The sequence below is a fragment of the Solanum verrucosum genome, unplaced genomic scaffold, assembly GCF_900185275.1.
Source record: "Solanum verrucosum unplaced genomic scaffold, falcon-dt-bn FXZP01000278.1, whole genome shotgun sequence".
Lineage (NCBI taxonomy): Eukaryota > Viridiplantae > Streptophyta > Magnoliopsida > Solanales > Solanaceae > Solanum > Solanum verrucosum.
Window position 1 is genome coordinate 4,921,894 of NW_026020332.1, and position 14,706 is coordinate 4,936,599.

The 14,706-nt window shown below is 32.3% G+C and overlaps 1 protein-coding gene across 1 annotated transcript; it reads left to right on the plus strand.

Moving 5' to 3' along the window:
- The first annotated feature begins 7,258 nt into the window (after positions 1-7,258).
- Positions 7,259-10,431, plus strand: LOC125836269 (30S ribosomal protein S21, chloroplastic). The gene is made up of 2 exons (XM_049515441.1): positions 7,259-7,782; positions 10,128-10,431. The coding sequence occupies exons 1-2, from the start codon at positions 7,337-7,339 to the stop codon at positions 10,237-10,239; spliced, it is 558 nt and encodes a 185-aa protein (XP_049371398.1). The 5' UTR covers positions 7,259-7,336; the 3' UTR covers positions 10,240-10,431.
- Positions 10,432-14,706: the final 4,275 nt, after the last annotated feature.

Here is a 14,706-nt window from a genome sequence, read left to right on the forward strand (position 1 = left end):
GGCTTTAAGCGCAAAGCGTAAATAAAGCGTGGGCTTTAATGAAAAAAGGTGCAAAGGGAGAAAAAAATACAAACATATATGTTTAGTCCAAGACTAATAATTATAAGCATGATGACAAATATATGTCCAAAGAAATTGAAAAAAAAATTATGATAAAGTGAAATATCAATTGTTTAGTGTCACTTCTTCATAAGAGGCTCGTTGGCAAGGAAAAGTTTGTCTTAGAATCTTGATGACGAAGCGTGCATAAAGCGGGGCGAAGCGCTCAACATGTTTTGAGCCTTACTTCAGGGCTTAAGCGCGCTTAAAGCGCGCCTTTGATAACATTGGTCACATTGTATGGTCGAGCTTTCACTGCAAGCAAACTTTGTTTTCGCTGCATCAAATTAAGGAAAGTATTGCAAGATAATAAGTATATTATAGAATATATTATTTCAAGTATTTGGAATGCATATTTCGTGTTTCTAACCTTATATTATCTCTTTGAGGAGTGGGCGGCGCAATTCTTGTTTCTTTATTCCTTCTCTAGGAAGGAGAGATGTTGATCAATTCAGGAAAAGCGTGATTTCTTTCCGTGAAAAATAAAACGACCAGTATAGTAGTTTTTTTATCTGGAATTTTGTGTAGAAACTTTGTACCTGAAGAGTGAACAGTTCACCAGTCAATTGTCACAAAAACACACACCAATTAAGATTTATATAACATGATATCAATACTAATATAATGAGAAAGCATGAAAATGTGTTATTTATGTTTCAGTGATATCTTTGTGTGAACCTTGATAGTGAGAGTTTCATATGATTTTTCGATTTTCATGGACATTGTACAACTTCTGTCTATAACGTCAAGCTCAAAAAGGCAACTGCAATGAAAACAAAAGTTGCATATAAGCCACTGCCCATCGCACAGGATGGTGCAAACCAAGGTAACTCATATGATTAGTAAGGTTATGTAGGGAAAAAGAGAGCAATAATGTTGTCTCATCGAGTAGACAATATGGTAAAAAGTTTCAATTTAGGTTTTGTACCCATGGAGATATGTTGCCGATTAAATGAAAATAAGGAGCTACATCCAAAAAAAATGTTGAGCAAATACATGATAACCATATGGAAAGACATAACAGAGGATTGGCGCCATCTGCTTTTTTTCAACAACTTTTCCGAATAACCAAGAAAGGCCCTAAGATACGCAACATATACATCTTAGTTAAACAAATCAGTTTCAAAGAAAGAAAACAACATAAGGTTGTCCTATATTAACACAAGCATACAATTTCATACGTACGCCAATTTAGTGGTTGCCATATTATGCAACACACCAATATCACTTAGAGGAACAAAGTAGAAATATCTCATCTTTGGTAGCTACTGGTTAATTCATAACTACAAGTACGTTTCAAAACAAAGAAAAAACTACTTGTTAATTTTGGGGAGAAGCTACCGTAAATAGGCAGATTCAAACTGATCTTTTTTGTATAAATCTAGAAAATTTTCATGAGTAATAGCACGTTGAGTTTCCATAGGTGATATCTTTCCAAATTTAAATATATCTTAGGAACTTTTACATTCTAGAATGAAGAGCTTTGCTTTTATGACTGGAATTTATGTTCTCATGTGCTAAATCAGCCATCAAAATGAGTACTCATGGGGAAAAAGAGTAAATTTGCTACATATTCGGGAATTCTATCGATTTTATTTCTCAATATCATATTCAAAAGGTGAGTACATAATTTTTATATTAGAAGTAGTGAAGTTTTTTTAAACCATCTCTTGAGCAAAAAATTTAAGTCGTTAAAGGTCTAACGGCCTCCAATCTCTACAAGACAGTTATACACATCATTTTTTATATCATACACTGCACAACAACCAAAACTCCTCGGCAGTGAGGAACTCACCCCTACGCCTTCTACCAAATTCATCTCGAGTTGAAACTCCATAACAAAACTCTCGAGAAACTGAATGAATAACTTTTGTACAGTCAAAGACTAACAATAACTTGTAAACAACCAATCATATCAAGGAATGCAGAAATTAATACGAACATCATTCAAAGATCGAGATATTATACACAAACAAAGAAAATAAATAAGAAATTCTCATATATTCTATAGATTAGAAAGCATTTAGAAAATGATAAAAGAAGTTGAAGTCCATAGAATTTACAGAGAACTTATCGAATTCAAGAGAAGAATAAAAGAAAGTTTACAAATAACTTACCTGAAATTGAAGAATTCGAACAACAGAGGAAGTTACAACCTACAATTTGGCAAGCCAGGAGATGAGCTCTTTGATAGCAGGTAATACCTATCTTGTTTATTTAAAGCATGAAATAGAAATTTCTAGAGAGAGATATTTTTGCACTTGTGTTTGATATTTCTCCACGTGGAGAGAAGTTAGGGAACAAGTACGATAAAATCAAATTTTGTGTAAAATAACAAATTACTCCATATTCTTCAAGATAGTTCCAGATCTATGTACAGTGACAACCATACTTTAAAGATCATTCCAGATTTGCTATAAAAGAGTGTATCCTTTTTTTTTTTTTTTTTTTCTTATTCACGCTTTCTTAACAACAATTTTCCTCGAACAACAAATTATTTTTCACCTCCTGTACTTCTCATCTCATCCTATATATTAAGTATAATTATGATTTACCTAAAAAAAAAGGAGGCAATTTATCGTTCATCAAACTAACTACAAAGTAATTGATATTTTTATTAAAAAATAAAAATAAAAAAATTATTTCAAAAATAAAAATAAATCCGGGAAAATTAGAATTAAAAATCCAGATAAAAAAAAAATTGGGTAAGAATTTTTCATTCATCAAACTACAAAGTAATTGAAATTTTTATTTAAAAAATAAAATAAAATAAATAAAATAACAAAAAAAAAAAACAGAAATCCGGGAAAATTAAAAAAAAAAATTAGATACAAAGAAAATTGGATAATTCTTATCTATTTTCATTAACAATACAGTGAGAATTGAGAATGAATTTTTCAAATCTTTTTTTCTTTTTTTAAAAAATGGAGTACAAGAGCAAATCCCCAAATATAGATGTGTTTATAAGCGGAAAAATAACATATAGAAATTTGAAAGAAAAACATACCTCCGATTTGTTGAGCGGAAAGAGAGGATTTTTAACAAAAAGATTGTGATGAAAGAGAGGAGATTAAAGAGAGTGTGCTAAAATGCAAGAGATTAATGAAGGTCCTGCTTTGCTAGTGCTGGAGAGAAAGGGGAAGATTTGGATGTTAAGATGAAATTACTATTTTACCCTTATATAGTAATGATATTTTCTAAAATGCCAGTGGTCGTCTGGTCGTCTTCACATTTCTATATAATAGAAATATAGGGAGTTTATGATTGGACATTACAATGTCCCATCATAAACTCCCTCTTATATAATAAGAGAATATATATATATATATATATATATATATATATATACTTTTGTTACTTAGTAATAATTCATATTATTTATTTTAAATTAAATATAATTAGAGATTAGTATATTTGTGCAACGCGCGGATACGTATACTAATAATATTTAATAACAAGGTAAATTATCTCTTGATTTTCTAAATTTGACAAGTATTATTAGACAATTATTTTTAATATAATGAATAAAAATATAATTGTTGACCAAATAGCTTGGTCAACAATTAATGAACATTTTTTTTTACTTTCTTTAACAGTACCCTCGTTCTATTTTAAAAATTCTAAATTCGCATTAAAGTATTATACTTCTTGATTTAAGACTTTTTTGTTAGGATTAATATTATATTATTGTTTGTAGTACTCTTCAAAATTTTATTTATTTATTTTTTTTAAAAAAAAGATCAATCTCCAAAGGTTAATTTTTTTGGTCTTTTTTGGACACAGTCTTTTTCTTTTACTATTCTTTTAGACTTTAGTAATGTCCAAAATTATATATTTTTTACCAAACGACTTGGGTGGACAGTGGACACTGGGCACCTTGATATTAAATTACCATTTTTTTTTCGTTAACCTTATACATAATTGAATTAATATTTGCAATAAGGTGAAAAGAGCGAATCCTATGTTTCATTACTTATTCATGAGTCAGGACTATTTCTAATCTCAAATTAAAATCTTAATATTCACAATTTAAATAATAGTGAGACGAAATTATATGTTATAAAACATTTGATTCGAATAAAAAAAATGTATCACATCAATTAAGATAAAATCAATATCACTAACACTTTGATGCATTTGTATGTGTATATAGGATAATAAGCATTGCGTCAATTAAAATTTTAATTCAGAATCATCAATCTCACATTAAATAACAATATATATTTCTCTCCAAAATGCTAAATAAAGAGACACGTTTGTGTTTCTTGAGTAGAAAAAAAAATGGGCTACAAGTATAACATAAATTAAGTAATATATTATATATTCCTAATGTTTACAACCAAGGATAGACAAATCTGAAGTCACTAGATGAACGATTCTGGTTTTTAGTATGAGCAAAATATATATCAGAATATTTCATCAATCAAGTACAATAAATATCTTGCTTAAAAAAATTAAATCTACAAGGACTCTTTGCATTTAAAAAAGTGTCAAAATTATTATTCTTCAAACCCCATACAAAAGCGCAATGAAAATGAATAGTGCCCCAAAAATTCTGATGAAACGAAAAATTAAACTTTTTATTATTTTAAGTGTGTGAACTCTAAGATCGTCATTCCGAGATTTACAATGAACTTGAAGTGCAGAAGTATTTTGAGGGAGATCACTGACAAAAATTTCAGTAACTTTTGCATGTAAAATAGAAGCATTTGTCATCATCATAAGATTGAAAGATAAATGAAAAATGAACTTTGGTATAAGGGTAATAAGCCATTTCAAGAGTGAAAATGAAGTTGGTTTCTTCACTTTGGGTGTGTTTGGTATGAAGGAAAATATTTTCCGGAAAATGTTTTTTAATTTTCTCATGTTTGGTTGGGTTAAATATTTTGGAAAATGTTTTCCAAATCAACTCATTTCCTCAAATTTAAGGAAAATGACTTCCCTTCAAAACTTAAGGAAAACATTTTTCAAAACTCTCTTCCAACTACCAATTAAAAAAAAAATTGTTGAAAAAATCAATTTATTTGGTCCCTACCCTCAAATCAACCCCCCCAACCACCCCCCAAAAGAAAATAAATTTAAAGTTTGTTTTTAAATTCAATATTTTTACCCCACCCTCACCCCTACCCCCACCCCTACCACCACCCCTCCCAAAAAAATATTAAAAGTTGTTTTTAAAAGATATTTCTAATTTCAATTTTTTATTTTTTTACACCCCAACCTTCTACCCTTGCCCCCCCCCCCCAGCAGCCCCCTATCCCACCCTCTTCAAAAGGAAAAAAAATTAAGTTTGTTTTTAAAAAGCATTATTTCATTTTTTCACCCTTACCCTTGACCCTCCTACCCCCCCTACCCCCCCCCCACTCCCCAAAAAAAAATTTAAGTTTGTTTTTAAAAAATATTTTCGACTTCAAAATTTCATTTTTTCACCCCCCCCCCCGCCCTACCAACCCCCACACCCCCAAAAAAAAATTTAAGTTTGTTTTTAAAAAATATTTTCGACTTCAAAATTTCATTTTTTCCACCCCTACCCTCGACTCCCCCACCCCCACCCACCCCCTACCAGCCCCCCCACCCCCAAAAAAATATTTTAAGTTTCTTTTTAAAAAATATTTTTAACTTCAAAATTTCAATTTTTCACCCCTACCCTCGACGCCCCCCCCACCCCCAAAAAAAATTAAGTTTGTTTTTAAAAAATATTTTCAATTTCAACAATTATTTTCTACTCTAGTAAAAATAAAAGAAATTTTTCAAAAACATTTTTCATTCATAAATCAAACACTAAAAATCTTTTTCGGAAAATATTTTCTACTCACCAACCAAATATGAGAAAATAAGTCAAAAATCAACTTGTTTTCCAAGAAAACATTTTTTGGGAAAACATTTTCCAGGGAAAACATTTTCCTTCATACCAAACACACCCTTTATAAAGATGATTTATATATAGAGAGAGATTTTACATTGAAGCATTAAGTTTAATTTGAATTGTTCCACTCACTAATGATTCTATTAATATGATGTTATTAATGAAATGTCATATTTGACTAGTTAATTTTTTAGATGATCACTGATTTTTTTATCGTATCAAAATTAAATTAATTTGTGACAAAAATAATTACTCAATTTTGCATAAGAATCATAATAAGTCATGTTTATTAAATTAAATTATCCATCGAGACTGTTACTCCCAATTGTAGAGGAGAAAAAATACATGATTAAATAAGCAAATACTAGCTTATTATAAAAATAGACATGTTAATATTTACGAGGAAGGAAAATAATGTCTTCCTGTGAAATAACAAGCAACACATTGAGAAGAAAAAAAATATTACAATACAATGGTATCAAATTCATCACTACATAACGTATTGAGAAGGTGGGAGTATATTTTTAAGTATTTATATTTTATTTTATTTAAATAAAAAAGTAACATTTTTTTTTACAAAATTCAAGCTTCTCACGCGCTGAAAATGATTACATCATACACAATGTGCCAACTCAGCGAAAAGTGTTAAACTGACATAATAGAACCTTACTATGAGCGTCTAAAATGAACAAAAACTGATTTAAATGTCTAAGTGAAAATTCGTGCCAACTTCAAGAGGCTATCGATGAGTTCAGCCTAAAATTAGATGTTTAGTCATTGGATAATGATAATAACATATTACACAATGTATTTAAGGGGTCGTAGTTGGCTAAAGTTATGCAAATATTAATAATATAGAAAATTAGTTATGGGTAAATCTATATACTATTTTTACAGAGATTAGTTATTTATATATTAGCTATACATGTATTAGTTTTATTCCATCTTTGATCCTGCATAAAATAATATAAAGACTTCCTCTTAACTTATAATATATGCATTAGTTATGCAAAAGTCTAAATTTCAAATCGAACACTATATTAGTTTCATACATAAATTATTTACCTCATAATAAATTACCAAACATGATATTAACGCACACAAAATTTAATACATGTATAACTCAATTTCAAACCAGATACCAAACAACCCCTTAAACTAATGCTCGAGATAGATACTAGGAAAAATGAGTTGATATACTTCTCAATTTTACTATTTAAAGTTAATATACTCTCGTTATAAAAGTGACTCATATATATCTTGTTATAAAAAAGACTCATATCATCCAAACAAGCCTCTACTTCAACAAGAGTGTCATTTTATCCAAAAGGATACAGTTAGCTCTCTCCACAACCTCATTCCAATCCTCAAATGGCTGTCTCATCCATAGCCAATCTCTTCACCTTCTTCAACCCCTCCAAACCCCCAACACCCAAAGCTCCAACCCTTCAATTCTCTCCCTCCGCCGTTGATTCTCTCACTTCTTCAAGACCTAACAATGATTCTTCGTCAATGGTCGTTTCATCCAATGACAATCACAAATACCCAATATTACCAGTATCGTCTTCTGATTCCGATGTTATGGCTGTAACTTGTCCCTCACTTGCTTATGCGAACACCCTTTACTTCAGATCGGCTTATAATGTTCAGGTTATTGTGGGTGATAATGAACCGGAAGAAAAGCTTCTCGGCCGGTTTAGGAGGGAGGTCATGAGAGCTGGGGTTATCCAGGAATGCAAGCGTAGGAGATATTTTGAGAACTCGCAAGATGAGAAGAAGCGCAGGACACGTGATGCTGCTAGGCGCAATCGTAGAAGGTGGTTCTCTTAATACCCTCCTACCCATTTGGGGTTTTACTCTGTGTTTGGCCCCTTTGTGCTTGTGTTTTTTTATGTCTATGTTGGGTATTTGCTAGAATTGTAAGTTATTTGAAGTAGGATTAGTCCTTTTGGCTATTAGCATACCGAGTTGGTACGAATTCAAATCAATCAAACAATAACAACAACATACCCATAGTTATCCCATAAGATGGGTCTTGCGAGGGTAGTATGTATGCAGCCTTACCCCTAGTTTGTAAGGGTAGAGAGGCTGTATGCAAAGTAAGATAAAGGGTGAAGGTGAAGTGTAGTACTAGTTATGCTGAGACATAATGGAGAAGAAAACAGTATCAACAACACAATGCGATAATTGAAGCATAGGAAACAACAAGTAATAATAAAATTGTAGGATAAGATACTATGAGTAATAATAACAAAACTCATAAGAGAAACTAGACAACGCTCAACGACCTACTAATCTTTCTCTAATCCTCGACCTCCATATCCTTCAATCTAAGATCAGGTCCTCGATAAGTTGTAGGTGTGCCATGTCTTTCTAATCACCCCTTCTCAATATTTCTTGGGCCTACCTCTACCTCTCTCATACCTTTCGTAGCCAGCCTCTCGCACCTCCTCACCGGACATCTGTGCATCTCCTCTTGACATGTTTGAACCATCTCAACTTGTCTAGAATATCTTCATTCTCAATCTTATCACTACTAATATGTACACACATCTATCTCAACATTCTCAGTTTTGCTACTTTTTTTTTTCCTGAACGTGCAAGTTCTTGACCGACCAAGACTCCGCTCCATACAACATAGTTGGTTTGACAACCATTTTCTAAAAACTTACCTCTAAGTCTTGGTGGCATACTCTTATCACACAAGACACCGGATGCGAGCCTCCAATCCAGCCCGCTCCAATATGGTGTGTAACATTGTTGTTGATCTACCCATTTTTTTTTGGATTATAGAGCTAAGATACTTGAAACTGTCTCTCTTGGAGATGACTTGTACATCAATGATCAATCCTCACTTCCACATCTGCCTCATGAGTTACATCACTGAACTTGCATTCCAAGTACCCCGTCCTGGTCTTTCTCATCTTGAACCCTTTAGGTCCCAAGGTTTGCCTCCAAATCACCAGCCTATCGTTAACTCCATCGCCACTGGTTCTCTTGTCTTGCTTCTGTGTGGCTGCATGAACACGTACAGTAGCGAGGCAGCTGCGTTTTTGGCAAATAATAATATTGGTTGCATTGAGGCAGCTGCATTTGTAACTTTGTGGCCCAATTCTTCAAGAAAACATAAAATAGGCCATTTTAAATTTAAAAATAGCCAACTGACAAGCAGAAAAACAGTCTGGTCCATACCGAAGAATCGAAATAGAAAAACTGAACTTGAGAAAACCCAACTATACCGATCGATTCGGTATTCGGTACACACTAACGAAGAACTGAACCGAAATTTGAAAGAAATGAGCCGAGCACCCACCCCCAATACTTATTCCCTCTATTTGAGCCTCAATTCTGGTCACAACTTAAACCCGTTGATACGTATTGTCTGCTTTGGTCCCACAAATCTCACGAATTTGTATCTTGGGATATGCCATCATTGAGCCCATTTGTGTGCATACCATGTGAACTTGTGCTCTGTCTTATATAAGTATCACTTTTCTATGGATTTGGTTTAGGTGTTGTGCTCACCCATTATTCAGAAACTTGCAAGCCTATAAACCTGCCAGCTACTCTTTGATCTACCCTCATAAGCTCACACTTCGTCATTGGGCTTCACACAAAGTCTATTATGTTATAACGATAAAGGGAACCTAAAAGTCTCTGCAGTTATAAAGCTTCACTTTGGTACCGCCAGTCAAATTAGAAAACTACCGCCAGTTAAATTAGAAAACCGTAATATCATGTTTGTGGCAGTAAGTGAATTCTACTAAGCTCTAGTTATACCTAAATTGCGATAGCATGTGTTAGCGTCAAAGGCCTGGTTCTTGACAATAACTTTCAAGCTTCAAAGAGAGAAGATGTACAAACTATGCATCCTTTATGCATTGGCTTTTGCATTCTTGGGTGTTAATTTTGTCATCCACAAAATGTCGAATTGGTGAGCTTTGTCAAGCTAGTGATTTAAAATGAGACTCTGATCTATCAACCCTTCATATTAACCATTTTTGGTTTTATGGTTTAGAAGATGTTTATAAATTGTGATCATGATTCAACTAATATATATTTTTTTTTGATAAATAACTTATCTGCGTAATATATATCATCCAGTTTGAATTGCTGATTTATATATTTTTCCATCATTCTTATGGCCCTTCTATTGGAACAGACGTGGCCCACCAAGAAATTTCTCAGATGATAAGCAAGAGACAACTAAGAGCAAGAGGGATGACGATGGGGAAGATAACTGGGAACTCCCTGATGGAGGTGTTGCCTTTTGATTTTATTGTAGTTTCTTTTTTGTTTTTTGGTCCATCTGTAGAAAGTGGTTTATTTCCCACTTCGGAGAGAATTCTATTCATGTAATTTCCTTTGGGAATCATTTTCACTGATTTTACCAACTGCATTTACCTGATACCTTGTACTATATCTATGTACTCGTAAAAAATGTAGTAATTGTTAAGCCTGTTTCATAGTACGAGCTTCTTTGCTGTTTCATGTCTGATCTATCAAAACTATTAGTTAACTCCTAGTTGATAGGAGAGAACACATAAACGAATTAGAGTATTACATTGCCAATCAACAAAGTTGGCAATATTTGTTGTGTTATTAGCAGTCTCTAGTCTGGACAGAGTGAGAAGATGAATCCGCAGAATCTTTCTAAGATGGAGAAATTATTTTTATTTCATCCTCTCACCATATTGATTTGGATAACATAAGGATCTTGCCCACGCGGAGTTGTATTTTTCCGGGCACATTTCAGTGGTGAAGTTTGGGTTCCAACAGGGCTGTCTCTATCTTTTTCTTGTAATGTAAAATTCCGACCAGTATAAAAGTATGATTTGATCCCTGAATAAGTTATCTATAACAAGAAGAAACCTGGCACCAGGTAACGTAAGAGAGTAACAAAAGGGAAATTCATGAGGTGAGAAGATCCAGATTCCTGACTATTGTGGTGTTTTAACAATGGATGAACAATCATGAACTTGATGAGCTTGAAAGGTATGGCTACTCTCTTGTTCCCAACTGAGCCATCTTCCCAATGCATTATTCAATTGGTTTCATGAGCATGTTTCTGTGCCCTTTCTGTAGCACAAGCAAATGATCATACTGATTCCTACAAAATGGAACATTGTAACTTACTGTGAATTTGAGAGAAGAATGCTTGTTTCTTGTCGTTGTTCAACATGGTTTAACTGGGTTGGTGCTCTAAATAATATAATGGATACACTTGGAGCTAGTGATGTTCCTCATAAGCCCGAGCTATTTTGCGATGGGTAGCTCAAGAAGCTATTAAGGCATTTATCATTTACAACCCAAATTGATTCATTTATACCTTTGAATTCTGCTCCATAAGTACCAAACCTCAAAGAAATCTTATGGTAGCACAAACTCTTCTAACTCTTTTAAAATTTATATTGTAATTTTCTGTTTGGGCTACTCGATTAGCATTACTTGCTCTCCTGCAATATACCTGGAACTAGTTTCAACTTAATTGAGCTATGTCATTTATAGTGTTGCACTGATTTTCTTTTCTTTGGTCCTCCCTTGTACAGGAAGAACATGATTTGCTAATTCTGGGACCACTGGAGCTCGTGTAAATTTCGTCAATATCTCAAAATCCGGTATCTTTTCAAAGGTAAGTTTGCACAATACATAAAATTGATCAGCAACTTGTTCCGAAAAGTTAAATCTGAGCCCTTATGTTTGTGGCTATGTGAGAGTTTTCAAACTTTTTACATTGATAATTTGGAAGTTATTAAAGCTGCTCCTGTCTTTTTTTTTTGGCTAAGCAGAGTGAGTTCTCATTCATGTTCCTTTAAGATCATCTTGTCCTTGTACACTGCAGAATCTATGTGTGAATGAGCATATTGTCCTGTGGGAGAGTTGTTAAAAGAAGGTACTTATGCTCTACTAGCTGATATTGCCAATAAGCCAAAAAGGGCTACATGTTAAAAGGCTAAATGCCAAAAGGGATAGGCGTGGGAATTTGCACAACAAACTAATAAAGTAAATGGCCAAACGGCCATTTGGGTGAGCCATCAACGGAATTTCTTTGTCGCTAGGAGTTCCACGCTTTGTCCCTTTTGGTCAATCCAGAGATTCGTATTCCCTTTTTGGCATTTTAGCTTCAAAATGTGGCCCTTTTGGCTTTGAACTCCAAGATATGCCTATAAGTAATATGTTCTCCTAATGAAATAAATATTTGAAACACATTAGAATACCAATAAAAAGGATTATCACATTGTGTCTTAGCACTCTCATTCATGAACCTTTAGGATTTGAACTTGTCACCTAACCTTCGACACTACATTAAAAAGTGTCCTTGTGTTAAAAGGAGGATTCACCAATTTATCTTTTGTTCAGTATAATTAACTATATGGTGAAAAGTTCATATATAGGACTTATCTTTGAGCTATTATATATGAATTATGAACTATTTACAGCAACATACCAAGTGTAGTCCCACTAGGTGTGACATGGAAAGGGGAGAGTAGAGTGTACACAAATCTTACCCCTACCTCGTGAAAGTTACTATTGTTTCCAAAAAACCCTCAACTCAAGTAACTCACAAGTCATAACAAAAGCATTACGTAACAAATAATAACGAAATCATTACATAACATTTTAGAAAAAGGAACAGTAACAACATCAACATAATACGAATACCAAACTGATTCTATATATGCTTTCATAGTCTAAAAACTAGAAAGTGCTAATAGTAGGGGCCATTCTTGTACAAGCTCGTACAAACATGAGTTGTCTAGTTAGGGAGTGTAGAAGAACTATATCCAAATAATATGAGGCCAGTTGAATATGATGTGACTGACCTACACAACGTGATTTTCCTGTTAATATGGATTTTTGGGGTCCAGAAAAATTAGTAGGCTACTCAAATAAATCTAAAAAATCAATCAATTTTTCTTTTGGGTCCATACCTAATTTCTTCTAATACTTATCACTTTATGTGTGTGGTGGTTCCAACTTCCAAGTCAATACCATAATGAATTCGGGTGGTTGTATTATATGACACTCACTCCGTCCACTTTTAATTGTCATGATTTTTCTTTTTAGAGTTAAATTATAAGAATTTTGATTAACATTTTACGATATGTTTTTTTATCATATTGATATGCAAAAAATTGCAATTTATAGTATTTTTCATATAATTTTTGAATATTTAATTTTTTGTTTAATCAAATTAATATAATCTAATTTAACTTTGAAAATCAGTTAAATTGACTTTCGAAAAACGTTACATGACAATTAAAAGTGGACGGAATGAGTATTATTAGTTATTACAAAGGGATACAAAAAAATAAAAAAAATATCACGTTCAATCACGTTGTCAATTTTTTAAAAATATTAAATGAATAGATTTAACTGTTTTGAAAAGAGAAGATCTGGATCATTTTTTTATTATTTTTTAAAAATAATTATAAATACCCAAATATGGGTTTGAACAATTAAAAAAATGAGAAAGAGATAAATGAGGTGTTGTCATGCTTGGCGTGTGATCGCATTGCATTTAATCTGTTATGGTCACATTTCTGACAAGGATTGGGGTGTAGCACCTCTGTATGAAATAATGTCTTGGGTAAAAGAAATAGCGATATTTATATCAAACTAATTAATACTATATGATATGGATAATATATATCGAGAGAAAAAGCAAATATATACTCTCTCTCTCCATTCACAATAGATAAAATGGTAATTTGTCATATTATTCTTAATTATTATACGTCACTTTACTCAATGATTCAAAAATACGTAATACTTCTCTTAATTTTTAAAATTAAATATCTATTTTTAATATACTACTAGTAAATTAAGTAAAATTAGATGGAAGGAGTAGTTTGGTTGTATATATTCATGATAGGGTAGTATTGCTCTTTTTTCTCTTGTTTTTTTGGTTTGCGGGTGAGTGCATTATAAGGTTCTAGAGACTACTTATCTTTCAGTTAGTCCTCTCATTTTAACTGTCGCTTTAACTTTAAAAATAAAATAACTCTTCAAAATTAAAGTTGATAATTATTTCTAATTATTATAACCTTAACCTTAAGGAAATAGTTTTTTTTTTAAAATACTACTCAATTCTAAAAAAACATTAACGTGGGTTGTGCTAGTAAAGACACGTACAAGAACAACTAGACGTGTTTCTTTGTGTTAATTATATTCATTTGGGGGGTCTAGAAACTTAGGTTAGTCGAATATATTAATCAAAAAATCAATCAAGTTTTTGTTCAAACCTATTTTCTTAAACTATATATTTATGCGTGGTGATTCAAATCAAAGTCAACCCCACAAGATCTTCTACAATCACGTTGCCTATTTAATTATCAAAAGGATTGTATTAAATTGTTTTTTAAAAGAGAATAAGATAGAGATCTATTTTTTTTCAAAGAAGCAAGTATTGGTTTGAACACAAATTAATTAATTAAGAAATAAGAAGCAAGATAAATGAGTTGTCTAAATTAAATGAGGGTATTCAAATTCTTGGCGTGTTTCATCAAGTTATTAGATATCATCTATCGTATCTTTAGTTATTTGCTCTCAAAAGCATCTTAAATTAATAATAGCGAAATCAAAAGTTTCATCACTAAAAATATTTACGAATATTTAAGATTTAATATATATATACTCGCCATATAACTATGCATCAAGCCATTGGGTGGGGGTGGGGGGGGAACGTTGATTAATTACTAATGACTTTATGTGGCAGGCTAAGAGAGTTCCTTAGCAAT